We start from the raw sequence: 26,339 nt of genomic DNA on the forward strand, positions 1-26,339 counted from the left end.
TTTTTAATTCGGAAGATTTTTTTTGAAACACCCTGTATTTTATCAAGCTAAATAATTACTATGTATATGAAAATTCTGAAGAATCTGAAACTAGAAATTTCTCATGAACTGGGACAATCTTTGCTTTTCTACCACAGGTTCAGAACTCTCTTCGTCAACGCTTCGGTCGTTGGAAAACCCAAAGCTCTATCCAAAAGAGAAGCACCAGGTTGCGCAGTAACACCGATGCAGAACATTCCCATCAGAACGAGACCATTGCCCTTTACAACACGAAACGCGACAGCTGCACGAGTTTCACGACGACAACTACCATCGTCACCAACGTTAACCAGGGTCGATCATCTACGACATGTCCGAACATTCAAGATGACATGGTGTAAAATTAAAATGGAGAATGTTCACGAAAATAATACATTACGGATGCCAATGTAGAGAATTCGAGCTTATCTACGACATTCGGATTTTATTCCGTTTTCCCATCGGATCCTCAAACTGCTTGTATGATTGAACAAGCTTTATGTGTACAAGTTTTCCGATTACATGCAATGTTTCGCTCATTTCAATTGCACTTGAATTATTAAATTTGTCGGATCACATCCAGATTCCTGCAACACCAACAAAAAACTACGAAGACATCTTTTTTTCGCTTCAAAATGTACATAATGCACCAAGTTCATAAGGAATCATAAGTGGCCATCCCATTGCACAGTGGTCAACGGCCGAGAAATTTTATACCCCAATCGCGTGAGAATTGAAAACAGTTGTAGTACGAACGAGATCCAAATTTATCACTCGGATTCTTGACGTTAAGGGGCCGCTCAAGAATTACGTCAGCAAATTTTTAGCCATTCTTGACCCCTTTTTTTTGTCAGCAAAGGTCAGTAAAACTCTGACCTTCCCCCCCCCCCCCGTAAATTTTCAGAAAAATTTCGTCAGCACTGCCCCCACCTCCTAACGCATATTGGTGGGATCAAAAGCGTACGCGGGAGGGGATGGCTAGGGGGGCTCGTGAGTCTCTCCCTTCCAGAAGAAAAATAAAATTATTTTTTTAATGCAAAAAATATTTTTAAAATAAATAAAATTTCGAAAGAGAAAATACCTTTATATGTTATTAGAATCAATTTCTGTTAATTTCAATACTATTTGAAGGCTAACGACTCAAAATTTATTTTTAAGAAATTCATTGCAACGCATCCTTTTTAGCCATATATGGTAAACCCTTCACCTGCAGTCCAAATGTGGCCCTGAAGGTTATCTGATGTGGCCTGCCCCCCTCAAACCTAATTTTACAAAAATGAACTAAGTGACACATTTACAAATCGCTTAAATCACCCGTGGCACAATTCCAGAACAATTAAGTGGCCTGCGGCACATTTTCAGATCACTGAAGTAGGCCTCAAAGATCACTTTCACATTCAAAGATCACTTAAGTAACCCGCGACACAGTTCCAGAACACTTAAACGATCCGTGGCACATTTAGATATCCCTTGAGTGACATGTGGCACAGTTTTAGACCACTTAAGCGGTACCCCAGTGCGGTTCTACACCATTCAAATTACCCGCGGAACATTCCGAGATTACTTACGTGATCCGTGGCCTAATTACGGATCACTTGAGTGATGCGTGGCACAGTTCCAGAGCACGTAAGCGGCCTGGACACATTTCCAAAGCACTTGAAGGATCAGTGAAATATTTAGAGATCACTAAATTGGCTCTGTAATGGACTTATCAGTAGGGAGAATGTTAGTTAAGTTGCCCAATAACTATCGAAAGTTTTTTTTTCCGTTTTCGGCTCACCGAATAAGACGTCATTAATTGATGACGTAAGCATCATCCAAACCCCCCTTGTTATCAAAAGTCAGCAAATCGGAAACCCCCCCATCGATGCTGACGTAATACTTGAATGACCCCTAAAGAATTTCATAACCGAAGAAAAACAGTACCAGTGATGTTGATGTATCTCATTTTGCGTTTTCTGAACAGACCTATAATTGATATGGCTTATTCGCTAACTGTACTGAAGGATGGTATTGATTTCGCTTTTAGAAAACAGTGGTGCCAAGAATGGAAGTCCCTTCTATACTGCTCGCCAATCTCTTGGAAAAAGACATGAAAGAGAAGAAATTCGGAATTCGATATAAAAACTGTGCATTTTAATTAAACTCACGTTATGTACATAAATGATTGTTGTGAAACAAAATTAATCAATTATCTTTTTCTTTTGATTAATTTGATGTTTAGTATACATTAAAAAATCAGCATTTTGCGTAGTCCATGTGAATTTCTTTCTCGAATTACAGTTTGAAATCACAAATTTATTACCAGGAATTTTTCAAAAAACACAATAGTGCTGGATATTCAGTGAAACCTCGCTACAACGATACTCGATATAACAATAAATCTCTCTTCAACGACATTTTTTTTTTTTGAATCTTGTTTGGAATCACCTATAGTCTAATGTTAAACTCCTGTCGATACAACGATATCCTATACTAAGATAAATCCCTCTATAAGATATATTTTTTAGGATATTTCGAAACTGCTATAACAATATTATTTAATATTCCGCTCGGAAAAAAATCTTCGAAATATATACTTTTAAACTTATCTATTCTTCATTTGAGAGAGTCTAATAACATCTGCATTTCGCACTACCTTATCAGCAAAATTGTTGATGAAGTTATCGGTGTCGCTACTTATGTGATGTATCAAAGTGTGTTGCGATAAACACCTTCACAGGGAAAATAAATACGTTTAACTAAATTTTTTTTATCAACTACTCTGTTAATTTTTTTATGAAGAATATATGTTCAAAAGCACGATTTCTACTTGCACTGACAACACCGATTTACCAAAGATGCCAACTGCAGAATGAATGTTTGTGGTACGTGATGATAATGCTGCTCTGGATATAACGATAATCTCGCTACAACGAAATTTTTTTCTTGGTGCGCAGATTATAGTTATATCGAGGTTCCGCTATATATCTAAATTCAAAACAATATAACTTAGTCCTGTATTTTTAATCGAATGACTGAGTGAATCGAATTAATTAAGCACAATTATATGCACATTATTATGCGTGAAGTCATTTCATTCTTAATTTCTGCACACACAGGCACTGATCAGAATATTTTTCTTCAGATCCGGTCAATAATTTTTGTTAAAATGTAAAAATTGGTTTCCTGATTGGAAAAAAACCAAAATACGGGGCATGTATATCTCGTAGATCTCCTAAATTGAAATGTAGATGGCGGCACTGGTAATTATTCGTATCTGTATATTAGTCAGAAAATTTAGTGGAATTCACTTGCTTGTATGACTTTCATTTGCACAAATAACACCACTACATTTTTTCTTGATAATATCATGATGCTAAACACGCACATATTTATAGATGCTGCGGGGGGCGAAAGCCATTTCCTGTACTGACCGATTTCGGGCTCTGGGCAAATGAATTCGCAAACAAATTTCTTTACTTTCCAAGCATTATTGCTGATCTTCATGCAAGATATACTGGTCAGAATACATATATTTCCAGTGAATCCATTCATCGTCACCGTAGTGTCGTGTGAATAGGAATTGCGCATTATCCGATTGGAACTTGTACGTTTGATCAGGAACAAGTTTTAATGGATCAACATAAAAGGTATATACAGTAGACTCTCGGTAAAACTCGACACCCCTAAAATATCGACAAACATGTCGACTTAAGCGGATGGCGAGTTAGCGGGGTTTCACTCTAAATTTTTGTCCGATCGTTTTTATGCACGTAATTATACACATTTAAACAATTCCATTAAATAAAATACTAATTCTTATTAATTTTAATTCGGGGTTGTTTCATTATAGAATCATAACATATAAAAAATTACGTCATGAAAAATAATCAACTGTATTAATTTGTTTTTCTTTCCGAAGAGAAAACAAAAATTATTCTATATATATATATACACTATTCAGCTTATCCCGCGATTGTTCGGTTTTTTTCCTGATTGCGCAGAACTTTTTTAATGCATCATGGCCAGATGGTGGGGGCGTCAAAATAATGTTTGCCCCAGGCGGAAAAAATGCCAGTTAGGGCCCTGTTCGGAGAAATATCGTATTCCAAGACTCAGAACAAAAACCAACATGATGGAAACAGTTCCGATTCGTGACTAACTTCTATGACGAATCAATCATTTCAACAGCATCTAAAATAGACAGTTTTGCGTCCATTCTAACCTCCACAAATTCACAAAATGTTTTGGTCTAATTTTCTGTATAAAGTTTTCATATTTAGGATGATTCCTTGATCCAGTGGTTGTGAAATTGCTGTTGAATTAGGTAGTAAAGAACATAATTTGATTGCTGAAAGGTCCGTTGTTTTTGGATGAGCGCTGCAATTATCCAAAATAAAAAAATATAAAAACGTCTCTCTTCTCACTTGAAAATTTTCAAGACCTTTCTTGGAAATTGAAATGATAAGCAAGCCAAGAGGTTTCAAACATTCGTTCTTCACATGCACGCCCCCTCCCCAAAGCATAAAAAAGACCCATCATAGAGAACAAAGAAACAAAGGATTGGCGAAATACCCACGAATAATGTCGAAACAGTCTTAAAACTGGTAACACATGGACAATTGTAAAAACCAGTCGTGGTAAAAGGACAAAAAGCGGAGTTAAGTCGAAACATGTGTCGTGTTAGTTTCCCCTACATTGAAATTAGTATTGTGCCAACCAATGGAATAATAGCTGTTGAGTTATCCGGATAGTCGAGTTATTGATATTCCACTGTATATATACAGTCGAATCCCGTTATAACGAACGCCAAGAAACCAAAGGAATCACTTCGTTAAAACGAAATTTCGTTATAAAGGTATTCCAGGTTACCTAGCATTGTTCCTATATAAACTTATTTGGGGGATTAGAAAAGTGTTCGTTAAAACGAGATTTTCGCTATAAAGTATTCGTAAAAACGAGATTTTCGCTATAAAGTATTCGTAAAAACGGGATTCGACTGTATATATAGTAGACATAGAAGGTATATATTCTAGACATATTTCCATGAGTCACTGATATTTCTATGTGGCTTAGATTTCTGGTAACCAGAATTTACGCATAATTTTATGAATTCTGATGCAGGTAGTCGTTCTCATCAACTAGTTATTTCTGCTCTTAATCCCAAGGATATAAAAAACGAAGTAACTACTTCTGGCGTATTTCCCCGAGTACTCCCCGCCGAAAGCATGGATGCGATCCATTAAACGATCGAATGCCTCATTTTATTGGAAAGAAGAGACATTTCACGATGCACTATTTATAGTAGAAGCATCAACATTCTTTTTATACTTTGCTTTTAGGACGGTCTCCAAATGAGAAGTAATAAAGACGGACAAGGGTAATAAAAACAGTAAGAAATAGCATTACAACCTCAAAGAATCCGTCTTTTTCTGAAACATTCCATTCGGTAGGCCTACTTTGACTTCGGTATTCCATGAAATATTTTGCCATTTTCTAGACAATGGTCAGAGAAATTTAACTGACGTAGCTATTGAGTTGTCTCTCGGAATCAAAATGCTTTATTTTTCTTGTGGGTATGCAAACGAAACTTATACAAAGTACGTTTCATAAAACTTACAAAGTACGTTTCAAAAGTAAGTAAGTTTTAAAAAAGTAAGTTTTAAGTGTGTAGTTTTAAGTTTATGTGTGTAGTTGTTGTTGGGTGAACAATAGTTTCCACCCTGCATGTACCAGAAATAAAGTTCTTATATACCCTTTATTCTTTGAACAGTTGATAATAGAAACATGCTCTCAGTTGGAAAAAGTATCCAAATAACTTACTCATTCCCGATATGTGACACTTATTTTACTGCATACGTAACGAGATACCAAATTCTATTTTTCAAACGGTCTTCCTGTCATCTAACCCTCAATTCGAAAAAATTAGTCCAATTCCCACTAAGCCCAAAAGAAAAATCCATGTTTCCAAACCTATTAGTCGAGATATATGAGTTCTAAAACACTGAAAATAAGGGAAAGATCAGCATATATTAAGGGATAAATTTGAGTAAAAGCAGTGCAAAAATACAAAAGAATCTTTAAAGCTGAAGCTTGATAACAATAAATTTCTGAGATTCTCCCTTAATTTCTGGTGAGTATTATCATTCATTTATCACCGCTGTGCGGTCGTGTGAGCATCGTGCTGGGATCTCTACGCTTGATGTCCTGAGGATCCAAGTTTGAACTCCGTTGACAGCACGGTGGTGGTCGGCTGAAGTTGGTTTTCTGCTGTTTTCTAGCTTCGAGGCGCGAATGCGAGCCGGTCTCCCATTTCAAAAAAAGGTCTCTCCGCAGAGAGCAGACAGACCCACAAGTCGATACTGGCATAACATGAAAATTCAAGCATTTCCATCTTTATTTCAGAAAATCGAAGACAGAAGGCAGCATGAACACGAAACAAGCGCAACACTGCAACATCGATACGTTAAGGCCACGCATTCCGGCATGTGCCGATTCGTTAGAAATTCCAAAGAGGAATGTGTGCGAGGTGCATGTTCGGTTAAGTAGTAGCAGTAAGTAATTATCTCGTTAAATATCGCACGCGGAAAGATGAGAACATGAAATATTTTTGTTGGGTTCAGTAGAGATACGAAAACAACTTTCTAGTTAAAAGTTAGAAAACGGTGGGACCGTATAAAAACTATGTATTTTTTTTATATCAGTACATAAACAGGCCTTAGTAAAATAAATACAAATACAATACAAATACAAATACAACGCCACAACAGGCAAATTGCCCAACGAGGTGGCTGACTTAAGAACATCATGGATCCCCGAGCCATTTTTTGGAGGCCCTACCTACTACTACATGCAGGAATGTGCGTGTACGTGTAGTGAAACCTGATACGTGAAGTTTTTTTTTTGTTTCTCTGTAATGCTTGTTATGTGTAGTGCTGCCATCTGCCACCAGTTTTTCTAACTATGAGTGAAGTGTTATGATTGAATGATTTATCGTTGTAGGACTGTTGCTCTCTGTGGCGAGACTTTTTAACGGGGAGATCGGCTCGCATTTACGCCTTGAAGTTGGGAACCACAGAAAACCAACTTCAGCCGACCAGAAAAGCCGACCAAATGAAAATCAAAAATGTCACGTTTATGATACTTTTCAAAATTTAAAGTATGTTTCTATAATCAATGGTTCGGAAGATAAAGGGAGTTATAAAACTCGAGAGCGAATAATAATTCGTAAGATAAAATAATTATAAAAACTCAAATTTACGTCCTATAATATCATACATATATTCACATATTAAATTATAACCATATTTGCATATTTATATAAGTGCGTAAAACTACCTCATAGCTACGAATATATAAAAATTAAGGGGCACCGAAAACTAACCGCCCAATAAAATTTAATGCGTTTGATGTCTAAGAATTTCGCGGCAGCTTCTCTCTAGACGCTTTTCAACTGAATCTTCATTCTTCAGTTGACTTTCAAATCTAGACGAGACTAATACTTTAGACAGGAATTAACTATGAAAAAAAAACTAACAATAATTTGTAAGGAATGTGAATAGAACATTTTCAAGTATGGGAATCTGAGTTATATCGTCCCGTCCCCCTTTTTTTTTTCACCAGTGCAGAAATGTTCCAAAAATTTAAGTTATTCGTTAATAAAGGTTCTTGAATTCCCTTTACAGTCGAGAGTAAATCCCCATAAACTTCGCAAATGAAACGCTATTAAAACCAAAGCGATCTCATACTACGTGCCGAATTTTGTAATGGAATAAAAGGTTTAGGACGGAATATATATTTCATAAATTTATACTCTAATTTATAAAATGAACTCTTAGTTCCTTTTTAAATATTCGTTATAAATAGATATAAATTTACACTACGTGCAATTCATGAAAGAAAAGAAACTATCTTATAGAAAAAAAATGATCAAATTATCTTAATTGAAACTCAGAAGGTGAATTCCTGAGAGGAAGTCTACAAATTATCAAAATCTGTCGATCTTAATGAAATCATTCATCGAAATACTTGTCGCATTCAGCGGATTTGTTTTCGAAAATTTTTTATATAAAAGGGGAAATTGATAGACGGACTCTCTCTTCTATGTGTGAAGAGAAGGCGTGGGGCTCGACCAGTTACAAGTTTACCAATATGGGGGCCTTGAACGGATTTGGATGAATGGATTTGAATTCTATTCATTTTCCTGTTCCGATATTTTTGTATAGGAAAGAAATGCGCATAAATATTGCTATGTTAAATATATAACACAGCGGATTTGCGATACAGCAGAGATACATCTTCTGCTGCCATCTATCCATAAAAAAATATAATTCTTAATATTTTCCAAGTGAAACTGAATGTTGTTTTTAAACCGGTAAGAACCATAAAATTAACAATATTTTGGTATGATATTGCATATTCTTCAAATTTTTATGTTCAGTAAAATGTAAATCGCAAATTAGTTCTATAATTTATGCTAATTCGGGGTTTTTCTGTCTCATTTAATTTTATTGGTTCACGTTTTCTACTGGTAAGTGGAAAGAGTTTGGAGAAAACTGATTTTCGAAACTCAAACGTCCTTGGAGGAGACGTTTAGGAGAGTCAAAAATGCCAACTTTTGATAACGCACAATCATTCACATAACTATGAAGCAGAGGATAAGGGAATGTCAGTGTCAGTTCAGCAGAATTTTCATGTATTAAACTATTTCTTAATATTAATTTCAGAGGAATCGTTAAAATTCCAAAACTTTCAAAACTTGTGCAGCTATGCGCTTGCCGTATGTGCTGATATTGAATTGGTATTGGCGTTAGGTGTTCTGTACACTTTATTTATTTATTTATTTATTGCCGAAAACTTACATCATTTAAAACAAAAAACTACACAAAAAATTCTCGTATAATTCACCTTTCGAATGGGATGTTATTTTTTCAGCAGCATTAATTTTCTTAGCCTCCAGCGGGTTGGAGAATTGCAATTCTGGAATGGTAAATTTTCATTTCCGATTCAGAGCTCTTGATATAAACGTCCAGACGGAAACACACGGTTAGAAACCGACAAATGAATATAATCTAATCGTCTTCCACATTAGCACGAAACAAACGCGATGTCAATCAGTGGTGTTTATTCACAGATAGAATCTGCCGGTCTGATTGTTGAACCCTATGTTTTATGTAGCGAATCGTGAGCTCTATCTCTTGAGTAAATCTCTGCAGCATCGGATGGACATCGTGACTGAATCTTTTAATAGAAACATATGTAATCAAAATCAAAGCCAATAGATAAGACTAATCAACTGAGTACATCAAATAAGCTCTATTTCTGACTTATCCCGCAAATACAGTACAACTTCGTTTATCCGAACATCTCGGTCAACCAAACACCTTTTCAACCTTACTCATTTTCAGTTTTCTATAGTCAATGATAATCAACAGCTGGCATTTTATTGGAACTTGAATCCTCTTATCTCCCAACTCGATAGTTTCTTTCTATTGTACAATAATCCACTCCTGAACAATTGTACATACAGTACCTGTAAGCTATGGATGAAACTAGGGATGGATCCGGGTACACTTTATGTAGTTATAATCGATTAACAAGGAAACAAACGGTTGAATAGGAGCAGATTTAGCTGCCATCACTTTTATTCATCTGATGAATTCTGATGAACATGGGTATGCATTAATATGAGAGGGAGGCGTTCGTCTTCTTGACAACAAAAACGGTTCTTATCAAGGTTTTTCTGGGGTGGGATGGGGTTATAATTTGTTGCTGAATTTCAACTTTTTCCTTTGCGTTATCCAATTAGTTTCGAAATCGATTTTCCGTACACCCTTCGGTCCCGATGTGTTTGGATAATCAAGGTTCTACTGTAATCGCAGATAAGTTGATAGTCTCACTGTCGTGAGAGCTTCTTCTAAAAGTATTTTTGATTCATTTCGATCAATAGAATCGATCATCTTTTTTCTTTGCCCTCTTTTGTCGATCTGCCTTGTTTTCTTGTCTTCGGCGAATGCTTTTTCAAGATATTGAGACACATCATAATATTTCTTTTTTGAAAATATATTTACTCTATATATCAGACTGTTTTGTTTTCCCAGGTTTTATTGTGATCACAACAACTCTTTCATTTTGTGACGCCTACTCGAATGCCAAGAAAAAGCTATGTGATCATTTTTAGCCAAGAGGGATTTGTCCAAACAGAAAATACCTTTCGGAGTTCTCGGTAAAGTCACTCTGTGGTGTGCTTTAAATGCGTTTGAACTAACCGGGCAGTTACCATTGACACTTTGTTTCTGAAATTAGTTGTCAATATAGAAATGATTCTATCACATCCTCCGTGGTATCCCACCACGGAGAATTAGGAAAGGAGCTAGGTAAGTGGCCATGATTTGTGATTAGCAAACTGGTTTTTCTTTTTTTTGGCATGAAAACTATTCTTTATTTTTCACTATAACGATCAGTTGAATGTTTAATTGAAGTGATTTTCAGAAAATGAATTGGTTAAGGTAAACATTTTATTTTTTCGGGGTATGACATCATGATACGTTCGAGGCAACCCCACTATCCAGCACTAGATCACACTTCCAATCCAGAACTGGCCAAGTTTGCTGACCCAAGGATCCAAACAGACTTTCAACGAATACTTTGTGGAGTCTGAAGCAGAGGTCATCAACTTTCAGACATTGCGCTCAGAAAACAAAGTTTCATGAAGCTCGAGGGCCAACAAGTCATATTGCGGTATGTAAATTCACACAGTGGTGTTTTAACGAGTGGGCTCAACGACGCACTGTATAACTGAAGGATTTAATTTATTCTGAGAATATTTTTTCATTGAATTTTCAGCAATTCTTAAATATTATTTTCATCTATTCTTAAATATTATTTTCATCTATTCTTAAATATTATTTTCATCTATTCTTAAATATTATTTTCATCTATTCTTAAATATTATTTTCATCTATTCTTAAATATTATTTTCATCTATTCTTAAATATTATTTTCATCTATTCTTAAATATTATTTTCATCTATTCTTAAATATTATTTTCATCTATTCTTAAATATTATTTTCATCTATTCTTAAATATTATTTTCATCTATTCTTAAATATTATTTTCATCTATTCTTAAATATTATTTTCATCTATTCTTAAATATTATTTTCATCTATTCTTAAATATTATTTTCATCTATTCTTAAATAAGAATTTTCACTAATTCTGAAATGGTTTTTTTTTCACCAAATAACCATTTTCATGAATTGCGCAATGAGTTTTTCCTTCAATTCCGAAAATATCTTTCACTAATTATATTATGCACTTCCATGAGTTGCGAAATGAATTTTTTTACTCCAATGCTTAAATTATTCCTCTCAGTAATTAGGAAATTATTTCTTTTGATATTTATGATATTGAAGATCAAATGTGGCAAACATTGCAAATGCTAAAACCGAAAATTTTAAGAAATCTCAAGAAACATTCTGCAGAGCGTGGGGATGTTCACACTGGGACTTGCGACCGCTTTGCACGCTCTTTTGAACTACTGAGAGGAATATCAGACAACTTTCCCGTTGTCAACATTACAAAGCATTGCTCATCTACCACCTTACCGTGCAAAACGGTGTTTGAATTTATTTAATTTTTGGCACTTACAGCGCGCACGCGTGTGTGCATGCGTGGGGAGATTCGAATGAAATGTATTCGAGGACACCAAAATTCTCGAATACATTTCTTCATTGAGCTACATTTCTGTAAATTCTGTAAGCCTTTTTCGTCGATGGACCACTGCATCAAGGTAGGATACACGTAGGTCATACGTTGAACACCCCTGTTCAAAAGTCACAAAACTCACCGGGAAAACGAATTTCCCATATCAAATGCCAAGTAAATGAAAGAAATACCTTTTGCACTTTGTTCAAATGCCAAGAAATCCGAAACTAAGAAAGTCAGGCATTGCGCTTTTATTTCGGAAAACCAACACTGAATACTGACGTGATTCAGAGATGGTAAATAGAAATATTCATGAGAATCAAAGAAACAGATTGTTTATGGATTTAACGTCGAGGTGAACTCGGAAAGTGATGTCATCTGGTTTCCGCCGGGACTCGAACCCAGGTCCTCTTTCATACAGGGCAAGCATGATACTTTCTACACCACTCGATATACGACCCTGTCTTCCTTATTTCACGCACAGTGGCGTGAAGTGTTGGAATTTAGGCATTGTTAGCCTCTCTTAATTTCAGCAAATGTCCCCAGTAGGTAGATATAGATTTAGCCGGCTTTTTCGTCATCCAATATACCAAAGAAACGGGGTTTTTGTTTTGGATTTTATGCTGAGATAAACTCGGAAAGAAAAGTCATCTGGTCTAACCCGGGACTCGAACCCAGGCCCTCTTGCATATACATTCATGAGAATGTCTGTAATCAAAAGGAAATGCTTAAAACTTGATACCCTTGTTTTTCGATGTTCTTGGTCCATACGTTGTTATAACGAAACCCAATTTACGAAAGCAGTGGCAAACTTAGGTAAGTTATACGAGTTCCCATTGCATCTTTTTTTTCTTTGCAATACTTCACAAACCTGGTCTCAAAGGCAATCTTCCCTTTCCTAAGTTCAAATATGCCTGTGAGCAAACTAATATTAATCACTTCATCAACAGGGGCGGAATAAATCCTTGAGATGTAGCACAAATTAAAATAGGACAAAAATAAGAAAACGTGGTCCTGTCAAATCAAAAACTATCCTTTACTCAAAGTAAACAGAGTTTCTGTTTTTACGGTCTCAAGGATAATCTTTGTTTTTTCTTTCTTTGTTTCTTTTCCGTTGGGGGATTATGAAAATACTCCCGTTTTCCTCACTAACCACAAATCAAATCTTTTATGGAACGTGGACGCCGCCTAATAGATCCCTTCGGTAGATACTAAAAACGTCGTAAATTTCCGGGCAATCCTGTCGCGTGTCATATACGATCTTATGAATTTCCAGGAGATATATCGTCGAGATATTTTCTTTTTTTTATACTTATAATGACACTGTCCCTATCGGTTCATAAAACTAACACTGAAAAAGGTGGACGCTTCTTATGGTGGACAGAATCACCATGAGTATGGGAAAAAAAATATGAATATTTTGAGATAAGCGAAAAGTGAGTTTTCGTTTCGAAATTGGTTTCTTCTCTCTTCTTTACAATCTGCAAAGTTAGAATATTACAAAACTTTTACGGTATCCTTTCGACGTAATAATGTCGGAAATAATGGTGATAAAGAAATATTTTGATCAAAAAATGAAGACTTCTTTCAATACATTGAATATTTCTTCGAAATTTCTGACTGTGGATTAGAATGTCAAGAAAGAAATGTCTACTTTGATCCTTTTGGGATACTTTTAATTTTCTGGGGTTGATGAAAATTGTGATCTTCCGACAATAATGATGCATCGATGGAATATCAACCAACAAGCTTGTATCTATAATCAGTATCAAGATGTTTTGTTGATGTTTAGATATTCAACTGTTGGATTATTGGTAATCATTACCAGTATTGGCAACACCGGCTGGTTCTGAGTCAACCTGAGGCACGTTAGGAAAATCACGTGAAAACGCACGTTCGATTACTGAAAAATGGTTAGACAAAAATGTCTCTCTTATCATAAAACGAATTTATGACCAAAATAACATGTATTTGCTGAAAAGTACAACGAAGATAACAATCTTCGTTGTACTTTTCAAAGTACTCAACTCAAACTTCTCAAAAAACGGAGGTACTCACATGTTCTTGGGTTGATAGGACGAGTCCACTTCATAAGCAATGAAGTTTATCGGACCCCACGTGAGTGCTGCCGGGTTGAAGCTAAATGCACACACAGGAAAACAGCAACGCAATGTAATAAAACACATCTATTTTACATTCCACTGACAGCGTTTCAGAAAGTTATGTGAGGCATCGAGAACTATTCCTCATTTTAAATTTGTATAATTTGAAGGCGTTGACCTACATCTCATAGATGATTACCGTTACCAGACACATGCGGTGAGACTATCTTTTAGCTCTGCCAATGTGCGCATTGGTTACGTTATAACACGACGCCCTTGAAGTATTATCACAACAAAAAAATAACATAGATAACAATTACAAGTGAAGAGTTAAGTATCGATCCAGCTATTGGTTACACAGGTATTTCATCTGCGATTTTCAGCAGTAATGTAATCCATAGTTTGTAATTAGTGAACGTTATGTTCTAATTAATGTCTGAACTCGATATTTCTCTCGAGGGAAGCGACGATATCGATCGAAACAATGTAAGAGACTTTCTCCGAAAGGAAACAATTGAAAACTAATTTTCTTATATTTTCATAATTGTAATGAAGATCTCTTCTGTTGAGTAAGGAGAGAGACACGCGATGACCACGGAGAGTAACACAAATATTGGCACAGAACTCACTAACCGAAATTGAAAGAACTAACTCTCTACTAAAACAAGTACAGTATATTTTTCTTTTATCGATGACACGCAATCGAACTTCCACAAACATTTACAAACCTCGACTCGAAACTATTGTGAAAACAAAAGTGGAAATGTATTACACCACAGCATTCATATATATATAAAAAGGGCGCGGTAGCCCAGGTCGATAAGATACTCGCCTAAAGTACTATGACATGTTTAGAGGTGTTGCGAGTTCGATACCCGGTTTGTTCTCGTAAGAGACTTTCCTGACGCACGGGTACAGTAGAAACGGTGACATGACCGCAGAAAAAGATTGCTACCGCAGCTGAGTCCCACACCGAAGGTTTAGCACACCAACCTCTCGGTGAGTATAAAGAAAAAGGCTGCCGCCCGTGAAATCGGCAATAAATTGCAGGTCCCGGTCTAAATATCCCTCGCATGCAGAAAATGGCCGTGATGAGACAAAAATGATCAAATGATCATATATATAAAAGCTTACACATATACTCGGTACTCTATTTCCGTTCGGTAGAGTACGCATGCTGTCCCAAACTGTTTGCAGTACGGATATGCCTGTAACCGTTGACTTCAGGAACGTACTTTCAATTAAAAACAGTTTTCAAATGGCGTGTGGTTACTCAAAACGTTTTTGAGATTTTCCCAAGAGATCGTACGCATTAAATAAAAATTAACCTTTTATGTAGACCCCACGTGCTAGAATTTAAAAACATAGGGAAATGTAAATGCGACTCTGAATAGGACATTTACAAAAAGAAAATTGCGTATTTTTTAAAGGCAATATCAACACAGATATTATTTGACATTTCAACATGTATCACCAACGATTGGGGGGTTGTGCTTCAGGAATTGAAATTAAAAGTTTTGAATGTTCCGCAATTTTTCATAATAATTATCAAAAAATGTAATTGTTATATACTGTGCATAACAAAGTAAAATAAAATGGTTGAGTTCATTATATTTGGGTACAGCCCATGAAAATTTGCCACGAAGCCGTGTTGGAAGAGATCTTGGAAACGGGATAAATCCAGTGGCAAAGTTCTGGCGTTCATTCAGCTCATGAAAATGGCAGCTTGTGAGCAGATGAATACTTGTTAAAACAATAATAAGTTGCCGCAACATAGTGATTTTATATATTTAATATCTCGCGTTAAATATTGGATTTAAAAGTATGAAGTATTTTGCAAATGTCTTTTGAGAGCGGGACCTACATTACAATGATTAGATCTTTTAGCACACGGTGACAGTATAAAAAGTTAATTCCTTTATTTGTTTATATATACGACCCCTCAAACAAGTTTCGCTATTTCCATACCCAAGAGGTCACATACCCTTTAACATGAGGGAAAAGTTAAAATATCATCAAAAATACTATATTATAAAAATATACTATGCTATAAATATGCTATGCTATAAATATGCTATGCTATAAATATGCTATGCTATAAATATGCTATGCTATAAATATGCTATGCTATAAATATGCTATCATATGCCAGTATGAAAGTTTACATATGTCTAATACAAATACTTAATTTTTTTTAATGTTCTAAAGATACAATAAAAACACATCCATGTAACCATAAAATATTGAAATTAAAACGAAGAAAGCGGCTCATATTTTATAAAATGAACTGAAATATTGAAATTTCTCATTGACTCATTCTTATTCAAAATTTAATTTGAAATTTCAATTTTCATAAATTCAAAGAAATTAGTTCATTTTTTTATAAATCAGATATTTATGTAAGGATCTGAAATCTTTTAGTTCATTTTATGGGAAAAAAATGAACGGTTTTCTTCGTTCAATTTCAGTATTGTATGGTTACATTGATGTCACGTCATTTTTTTCAGCCACGCAAGCTGGTTTTTAATGTATTTTTTTTGGACATTTTTAAAAAACTAAGTATTAGTGATGTGTAAAATTTTATAATGGCTTATGATACCATATCTAATCAAAAATAAGGGAGAAAATCCCTAATAAATTAATGGTTAAATAGTATTTTTAATGATATTTTAACTTTCCCCCGTGTTAAAAAATATGTGACCCCCCTTAAAAGCTCTACGTTATTTGAAAACTTTTTTTGTAATTGTGAAAGTATGTTTTTAAAGTCAACTGTTGTAGAGATATCTGTTGTGCAAACAGTTTGGGGCAGCCTGTAAACAGGGAGGCCATAATCAAAGCTGTGGTGTTTATACACCGGTTGTAAAAAGTCTGTTGGAGTGTTGGATCAAACAAAAATTTGTGTAGAATTATATCGCAATTATTTGAATTTAATTTTTCCAATAAACAAGAATTTAACATTTTCATTTGATTTCAACTATGGTTATCCTGTTTTTAGTTTTTTCTTGGAGAAGAAATACAGATAGAACTACAATATTTTTACTCGTCTATTGAAACATGCGGCAGATATTGTGTGTGTGAGTGTATGTTCTAAAAATAGATAACTCGAGGGGAAGGAAACAAATGTGTATGTCAGATGCACGTGGTACAATGGGCGGGTCGCCATTGCTTTTTTCTTTGTATCCTACGAACGTGAATAATCTGATTCACTTCCATTAGAAAATATAAAAATATACCAATCAATTTAGCCGTCTTTCAAAAGACACTACTTGGGATGACTTTTTCGACAAAAAATTGGATGAAGAAAAATTATCTGTGCAAATGGACTGGAGCTCCGTTCAAACACAAGTTTACTGAAAAAGTTTACCATAATTTTCGGAAGAGAGAACGCAGCTTATGTAGTTTTTAAATCGTATTTATATAATATTTTGCGATTTCCCAATTATATGGCACAAATAATATAGCCTTGAATAATTAGTAGAAATCAATGTACTCAATCTTTTTGAAAAAGAACAGTATTTTTTTATTAATCTTGTATCATGAATACGCATTTTCAAGCTGGAATTGAAATTTCACGTTTCATATTAGCTTGGAAACTGTTTGAGGAAAAATAATTTTAACAAAAATATGCTCTGAACTGAATTGACTTTGGTGCATATATATAGTGTACTCTAGTTTTTTAGTTGTTTCTTTCTAAATTTTAGATGGTGCCATAGCCATTGTGAATGAAATATAGAGCAGATTCCAAAAGTCTAGCAGCCAGAGTCAACCAGCGCCCGAGTGGAGTGGTAGTAAGATGCTCGTCTACCACCGTGAAGGTTGCTGTCCCAGGTTCAAAGCCGGGGAAGGATATGGGAAAGGAATTTACCCTAACGAGCTTGAGGCGACCACCGGTAGACAGCGCCATCATTTCCAACCCATCTCATTAAAGGCAGTAAATTGCAATATAGCGACATGGGCAGAGTTGATGACGTAGGCAGAGTCAGCCTCCATGATTGAAAACGGTAACAAAATTTCTCATAACCCTTTCAGACCCGAGCGGTCATTTTTTTTTGGAATTTTCAATGTGTTTTTTGCATTATAGATGCTCAGAAAGAATGCATTAGAAATATAAATATCTCATCAAAAATCTTTATTTTTTTTTTCAATTCTTTTTCTTCAATTTTTTTTTCTTTGTGAAGAAATAACTCACTTCGTCCAAATTGTTTTCGGCCAAGATGATGCCGGGATATTCATCTCCACATGAAATTTTTTCAAGAATATTATTGCAAAATTTTATACAAATACAACGCCACAACAGGCAAATTGCCCAACGAGGTGGCTGCATCATGGATCCCCGAGCCCCTACCTACTACTGCTACACCACACCCTTCCCCCCGCGGAACCCCCCAACGAATCGTTACATGCGGGAATGTGCGTGTACGTGTAGTGCAACCTGACGTAAAGTTTTGTTTTCTGTGTAATGCTTGTTATGTGTAGTGCTGTCATCTGCCCCCAGTTTTACTAACTATGAGTAAAGTGTTATGGTTGAATGATTTACCGTTGTAGGACTGTTGCTCTCTGTGGCGAGACTTTTTAACGGGGAGATCGGCTCGCATTTGCGCCTTGAAATTGGGAACCACAGAAAACCAACTTCAGCCGACCGCCACTGTGGGGTTCGAACCCGGATCCTCGCATCGCGAGTCCGTCACTATAACCACTCGACCACCACAGCGGCATTTTTTTCTGAAACCCAAGAAAAATCAAAATGTGTAATAAATTACACATTTCCCGAAGGCATTTTCTCCTGGATTTTTTTTTAACCCCCCCCCCCTGAAAGTTCAACTGATGGAAGCCCCCAAAGTTCATATTCACCATATTTCTAATTCAAAACGCATATAATACTTCCAGTCAGGGGTTGACTCCCCCTCTATTGTGCTGTATTGCTTAATATAATGCAGTGGTTATTGCTATTGTGCTGTATTGCTTAATATAATGCAGTGGTTATTGCTATTGTGCTGTATTGCTTAATATAATGCAGTGGTTATTGCTATTGTGCTGTATTGCTTAATCTAATGCAGTGGTTATTGCTATTGTGCTGTATTGCTTAATCTAATGCAGTGGTTATTGCTATTGTGCTGTATTGCTTAATCTAATGCAGTGGTTATTGCTATTGTGCTGTATTGCTTAATCTAATGCAGTGGTTATTGCTATTGTGCTGTATTGCTTAATCTAATGCAGTGGTTATTGCTATTGTGCTGTATTGCTTAATCTAATGCAGTGGTTATTGCTATTGTGCTGTATTGCTTAATCTAATGCAGTGGTTATTGCTATTGTGCTGTATTGCTTAATCTAATGCAGTGGGTATTGTGCTGTATTGCTTAATCTAATGCAGTGGGTATTGTGCTGTATTGCTTATTGTAATGCAGTGGGTATTGTGCTGTATTGCTTATTGTAATGCAGTGGGTATTGTGCTGTATTGCTTATTGTAATGCAGTGGGTATTGTGCTGTATTGCTTATTGTAATGCAGTGGGTATTGTGCTGTATTGCTTATTGTAATGCAGTGGGTATTGCTATTGTGCTGTATTACTTATTGTGGTGCACTGCCAATACAATGCTGATTTTAGTGCATCGCATGTTGTATTGCTTATTATAATGCAGTGGGTATTGTGCTGTATTGCTTATTGTAATGCAGTGGGTATTGCTATTGTGCTGTATTACTTATTGTGGTGCACTGCCAATACAATGCTGATTTTAGTGCATCGCATGTTGTATTGCTTATTATAATGCAGTCCGATGCAGTCTGTATTGCGTATTGTGGTAAATTGCTTATTGCGATGTTTCGCTAATTGCAGTGCATTGCTGATTTTGCTGGTGGGTGATTTGTACTGTTATGGATTACGTACTGTAGTGCATAACGAGCTGTATTGCTTATTGTAATGCAGTTCTTATTGCGTATTGAGGAGCATTGCGTATTTAGGTGCATTGCGTACTATTCTGCTTTGCTTGATGCGATACATCGCGTTTGCGTATTGTAGTGGATTGCATATTATACTGTATTGCTTATTGTGGTGCACTGCAAATGGTGGTGCATTACTGATTGTAATGCATTGCGTATTGTAGTGCATCGCGTGCTGTATTGCTTATTTTAATGAATGCTTATTACATATTGGGGTGTATTGCTTATTGCGGCGTACTGCAAATAGTGGTGCATTCCATATTGTAGTGCATCGCGTGCTGTATTGCTTATTGCAACGCAGTGCTTATTGCGTATTGGGGTGCATTGCGTATTATTGTGTTTTGTTCAATGCGATACATTGCGTACCGTGGTGCATTGCATATTTTGCTGTATTGCTTATTGTAATGCAGTGCTTACGGTGTATTGTGGTACATATTATGGTACTTTGCCTATTGCGATGCATCGCGTATACATTGTTATTGCTGCGTTGCCGATGGTAGTACATTGCCTTTTGTGGTGTATTGTGGTGCACTGCATATAGTGGTGGATTGAGTATTGTGCTTTATTGCCGATAGTGGTGCTTTGCGTGTTGTGATACACCGTATGTAGCGAATCCCTATTGCTGTATTGCTGATATGGCATATAGTGGTGCATTACTTATTGTGCTGCATTGCCTACCGTGGTGTATCACGGGTGTATTGCGGTGCATCGAGTATTCTGTTGTATTTATGATCGCAGTGCATTGTTTATCGAAATCAGAATGAAAAACTGACAATGAATAACTATTTCGCAGGCTTTTGCAGTGCCTCGGGAATATTTTGCTTTATAATTAAAGAAGATGTGACGAGGAGTTGCGGGGGGGGGGTAGGCATCAGGGGGGCTTTGCCCCCCCCCCCTAGTAATTATATATTTCTTAAATATGTTTGTCAAATGTTTAGAAATCATATTGAATGGTTTTGGTGACATTGTTGGAGTTTTCATGTATATACACATATCATTTTTTGTATAAATGGAAATATATTGCAAAATATGCTGTAAACTTATGTTGTGTGAATCACTTTGTGAAAAACTGATTTGTTTAATATTGTACATATTGTGAGAATATTTTTAGTCGACGAGATTTATTTTGAAAGTAAGTATAATCTGATGGGGTAGAAGATGTTTTAACCCTTGAATGAAAACTGTTAACAGTATATTGATATTGTTTTGCATTCGTGAGAATATTTTATATATAAAGGGTTATATATAATTTAAAAAAAAATACTGGTGGTTGTTTTTAAGCAACCATTTTGCCATTGACTGATCAATATCTCTACCTAAGTAGAGAAACCAAGACGAAGAAGACGAGAGCTTAGTGCTCGGTACTTCGCATCAACTAGCAACGGCAACAGCACCAAACATGATCAAAAAAGTATAAAAATTTTTACTCATACTATTTTACTTTACCTAATAACTGTTATAGTTTTACATCAAGTTTAATAATTCAGTCTGTATCAATAATTATAAAATAATTATAAATATCATATTGTATTGCTTTTTATGCCCACATCATTTTTTAATAATTCTGTTTTGAAAGATCATTGTAACAGGTCCTCCGATGAGGACTTTGCGCCCCGCCCCCCACCTGGGTACGGATTTATCGTTTTGTGGCCTGTATACAAATTTTGCAGCAATTCATTCTAGTCTAGTTTTCTTGACCACTTTTCATTCCCATAAATTAACCCTCCCGGAAATATAGCCTGCTACATCACATGCTTTTACACTCTCTTGGTCACAGTTTTCGTCCCTCGCTCATCAGATCATTCACATGCTTCCAAGGTTATTCACTTTCTCTATGTTGGTTATCCAAGTGTTTTGGACTTCTCATCATACGCTACACTATCTCGTTAAAATTGAAATGAAATTTGCGAAAGAAAGCTTTGCAGCAACAAGAAAGTTTTCTTTTTTGAAGCTCTTCGGGATCCGTTATTTGTAAGGATACCGTGGCGTTTGATCATGCGAACCCCTAAAAAGCTGTCACGGAAACCCAGGGTTCCGCGGAACAGCAGATAAACGCATGGATTAGAGTCACCCCTTCAGACGGAATGACTTAAACACGACTTTGCATTTATTTTTTCCCATTATAATTAGATAATACAAAACAAGAGGTATATCATGACTTTTGACACTTCAACACTGAAGTCATGGGATACCTTTTAATACCCATTGGGGGCCTCCTTTTAACTGGCGAAATGCAGTAATTTCAAGAGGGATCCCATGAATTTTGGCACTTCAGTGCATATTGGTGTCGAAACCGGTGTATGTTACCGGAGGTGTCGAAATTTAAATGTCCATGGAGAATTTTAAAAAGCATAGTTAATCGGGAAAAAAGAGTACTTGGAGGGAGAAGATTAAGTTCGAGTTTTAGTTTGGAAACAGACACGACGGAGAACCAACTGTCGTAGTAGATAAAGCGGGTTTCTTTATTTTGTATTGATTCCAGCGTCTCGATATTGCTAACAGTGTAGGGCTCCCAAATTTCAGAGGCATAGGAGAGAACTGTAAAAATATAGGTATCGGTTTGACAACAGGACAGAGTAGTCTTATACCGCGAGTAAATTGTTTCAGGTTGCGACGAAGGAAGAAAAGTTTATCGAGACATTTTTGGTAGATATAATCGATATGTCAATTCCAGCGCAGGTCTGCTGACATAATAACACCGAGGTAAATACAGACATAAAGGCCACCAAATCAAACAAATAACTAAAAAAATTATTATTACGGTGCATCTTTGATTAAAAAATGTTGATTCATGCGAGAAAGGATACAGATTATGCACCAAAGTCTCCAGAGTATTCGGTAGAAAATTAAATTTAAAGGGGGAGAGGGCGTTGGTGAACCAAATTTTCTGATTGGAAAACCTTTTCGGATTTTTTCAATTTTCAAATACCATGAAACTTTCTGCGTCTAACTGTGCTGCAGTTTTTTGTTATACCTGTGTTAGAAATATATTTATATAAACTGCTGGCATGCATTGTACATGCTAATTTTTTCCACTAAAATTCTCTTTTCCCAAAAATAAGTTGTTTTTTAGACGAGGAACATTTTTCGAACAACCACTCATTCAAACGTCTTGAAACTTTGTGCGTCTCTCAACACTATGGTGTTGCATACTTTAACAAGAGGATTTGTTTATTAAATTATTTTTTAAAAAAATATGCTACAAATTACGGGAAAATTCTGATGATTTTTGAAAAAAAGTTGCATGTTGGTGAAATTAAAATTCGAGAAAAGAATAACCAAGAGTTAAAATCCTAAACACTCGCGTTAACTTGCATAAAAATATCCGTAGTATTTGAGAAAAGAAATTGAGTAGCTAAAGTGAATAGAAATTTTTTTTCTAAATATTCCTTAAAGAAAGGAGATTCGGGAAGCCAAGATCGTGCACCACACAACCTCCTAAATAAATCATAAATTATCCAAAATTGATAATTTTGTTTTAAATACACTCGCGTGTGCAAAATTAAGAGAATTAGCACATTATATGTCGAATTTCTGACAAATTAATATACAGATTTTAGTTAAATTTGGTACGGATACACAGTTATAACAGAGAAAGAGAAGTACAATGCAAAAGTCATAGAGTACGCAAGCATGATTGTCAGTAAAGCTCATAATTGCAAGAATGTCCAAAATCCACGTTGCGAGATCGAACCGAAAATGAGTCTAATATGGGCGGAGGGGATTATGGTGCCCTCACACAGTCAGACAGGTCGCACAACGCTGACGGCATACTGGACACGAAGCAGTTGAGGAGTCTCTGAAGCAATCAGTGCCACTCCTGCAGCAACACAGTTTTCAGCTCCGGGAATGATTCTCAAAGGTGGATGGCGAGATGGGCGTACCAGACGTGTTCTATAGGATTTAGGTCAGGATATAAGGTGGCCAAATCCATACGCCGAATATTCTCACTTTCCAGATAATCGTTGACCAGGTGAGCCCGATATGGACAAACTTTTTCGTCCTTGAATAGGAACCGAGGGCCAACTGCGCCCCTGGAAAGTCGAACATAGGGCTATATAATCTCCTTCCTATACCTCCTAGCATTCAGGAACCCTCCGTCAACCAAATGGAGGGGTGTACGGACGTCCAACATGATGCTTCAAAGAGACAAAATGTGCAAATTTTTCTTAATTTTACGCATGAGTGTATATATTGAAAATGGGTCAGTAATTTTTAATCAACGTACCCAGTTTTTTTCTTGGGTGTTCCGTTTTACTTCAAGAAATGGTGTGAATTTAGTTTATTATTTAATACCGTACGTGAAAATGTTTTGCTTTATATATTTCATTACGTACTAAAACTAAGAATCGTAATTTTCTTTATCGTACAAGTGATCAAACTGCTATATCTCCTTGTGCGTGTGTGTGTGAATCCCACCTTTTATAATCCTATAATGTATCGAGTTCGAGATCAAGAATATCATGAATTTTCACTGTTGTTTCGTTCAGGATAAAACGATTATTGATGATTCAGAATAAATATTTCGTTTACTAGTGGATTGTTTTTGCCGATACGATGGACATTCGAGCTTCCGCAATTCGCAAACGCTATATGTAATCCGCTTATACGGAATTGGCTGTGTTTGATTTCTGATTTTCACCGAGAGCTTGCTTGATTTCTCTCGCATATTCGATTTTTCCTCTTAAGCTTGTCCAGATGGCGCTAAAATTTAGATTTCGAAAACAAACTTTTATATATTTCTTCTCTCTGATCCTTTTATGTGTTCTTCTCTTACGGTATAAATAAGTAAATAAATTCCTAAACACAAATGAGTTTTCATATTCCTTTTCCGTATACAATTTTGTTCGCATCATCATTATTTATGAGTTTTTTTTTATCTTCAAGAACTACCAATTCAGCCCCGCATCTTTTTTTCAAACGTATATTTAACCGCTCTCACGATTCGCAACCAGGACTTACTGGCAGGGCCGTCTTAAGAGGATCATGGGCCCCCGGGACAAGTAGTTTTTCCGAGGCCCTACTCGAAAATTCATTCAAACCAGATCTCACTTTTGTGAGGGCCGCTGGTCGTGCCCGGGTGGGCCCATTTGTTAAGACGGCACTGCTTACTGGACAATGTTCCGTTGGTGGCAGCTGCCATTCGCGTACGCTATATGTCACATGCTGGATTCGTATAGGCCGTACAACGACAAATCAACGTCACATGGAGTCCTCGTCCAAGTCAGCTTATGCTCGGTCATCCAGGTGTTTTATGTAGACACACATTGCTGTTCCATAAGTACCCTACATCTTAATTCTCCTGAGGCCATTAACAGGACTTCATTATTCCCGAACTTTCATCGGCTGAGAAAGAACAGCAAAAAAATTAACACAAATAAATCTTCTTTCCCTTATTTGTGCTATTTTTTTCGCAACTTTCCTCCAATTTTCGCATCCAAATATCTCAGCAAATTCCGCACTTAAAAACGTTCGTTAGAAGTTTTTCTTGTTAGCCTCAGGAGAGCAAGGGAACTACTTTCTTATTGAGGTTTTGAGGACAGGGTGTCCTTAAAAAAGGGTTTTTTTATTATTATTATAATAACTATACACCACCTTGCAGCATGAATGACGTATCTTCCACATGTTATTTGAATATGTTTTCTGATTGGAAGTATGCATCCAGGAACAACGGTTCGAAATTATTCCAGGACAAATGAACTTTCCTATGCACCGAATATATAATTTTAAAATGAATGGTTAAGGTTTTCAAAAATCAATCAAACAGATTTATTACTGTACTATAATTAGAAAAGAACATAGTTTATTTTCAGATTCTTAAAAACATCAAATTCTAAGATATTATTACATATTTTGGTGATATTTTTTTTTACATATATGAGAAATATTGTCATATATGTAAAAAAACCATGTCATGTTTCAATAATGTAACATGTATTCTCCTTTCATCGTTGATATTCAAAAAGCATGATTAGATAATATAAAAATGAAATTACTAAGAAACTAAATCAATGAAGAAATTGAAATTCGAAAGAATAATTAAATAGATTATTTTATAATTAAATAATTATTTTACGATAAGAGAGAGTATAAAACTGATATTATTAACCCATATTTAAACCTAACCCTCTGGTCTATGAAGATTATGAACTTGTGAAATTTCTCAATGTTCAAGAAAACATTTTTAATCCAATAAATGGTTCAATAGTTCAGGGCTTGACGAACCTTCGCCAGCCAGGTCACCATGGTGACTCAAATATCGGCATTGGCGTGTGAAATTTTCTGTGTGTGAAATGACTAAATTGAAGTGTGAAAACGAAATATTTTTGAATTTTGTGTATATATATTTTCACCAACTTGGGAGAAAATCACCCATTCTAGGAAAATCCTGAAAAAATATTTTTGCCGTTTTCCTTGAAAAATTAAATTTAAACAAATGTTTATTTACAAGATTTTTTTTTTATTGATGCTCAATTTCTTTTTAGATTTGCCAAGCCCTGAAAAGTGTTATGATGGTGTAAAATAAATTCTTTCTACCATTGAATTGTACAGGGTGTCCCATAAATTCGTAAGTCGTTTAGAAATTCATAAAA

General features: G+C 35.7%; 1 protein-coding gene across 1 annotated transcript in view; it reads left to right on the forward strand.

Moving 5' to 3' along the window:
- The window catches only part of LOC149078572 (diuretic hormone receptor-like), a 98,835-nt gene extending 96,599 nt beyond the window's left edge, over positions 1–2,236 (forward strand). Inside the window, exon 13 of the mRNA XM_089240688.1 lies at positions 138–2,236. Within this exon, the coding sequence (XP_089096814.1) occupies positions 138–380 (243 nt within the window). The 3' untranslated portion in view covers positions 381–2,236. The remainder of the gene's footprint in view (positions 1–137) is intronic.
- Positions 2,237–26,339: the final 24,103 nt, after the last annotated feature.

This window comes from Pholcus phalangioides, unplaced genomic scaffold, assembly GCF_987345545.1.
Source record: "Pholcus phalangioides strain wild (caught in Gottingen) unplaced genomic scaffold, Ppha-v1.0 ptg000013l_1, whole genome shotgun sequence".
NCBI classification, from domain to species: domain Eukaryota; kingdom Metazoa; phylum Arthropoda; class Arachnida; order Araneae; family Pholcidae; genus Pholcus; species Pholcus phalangioides.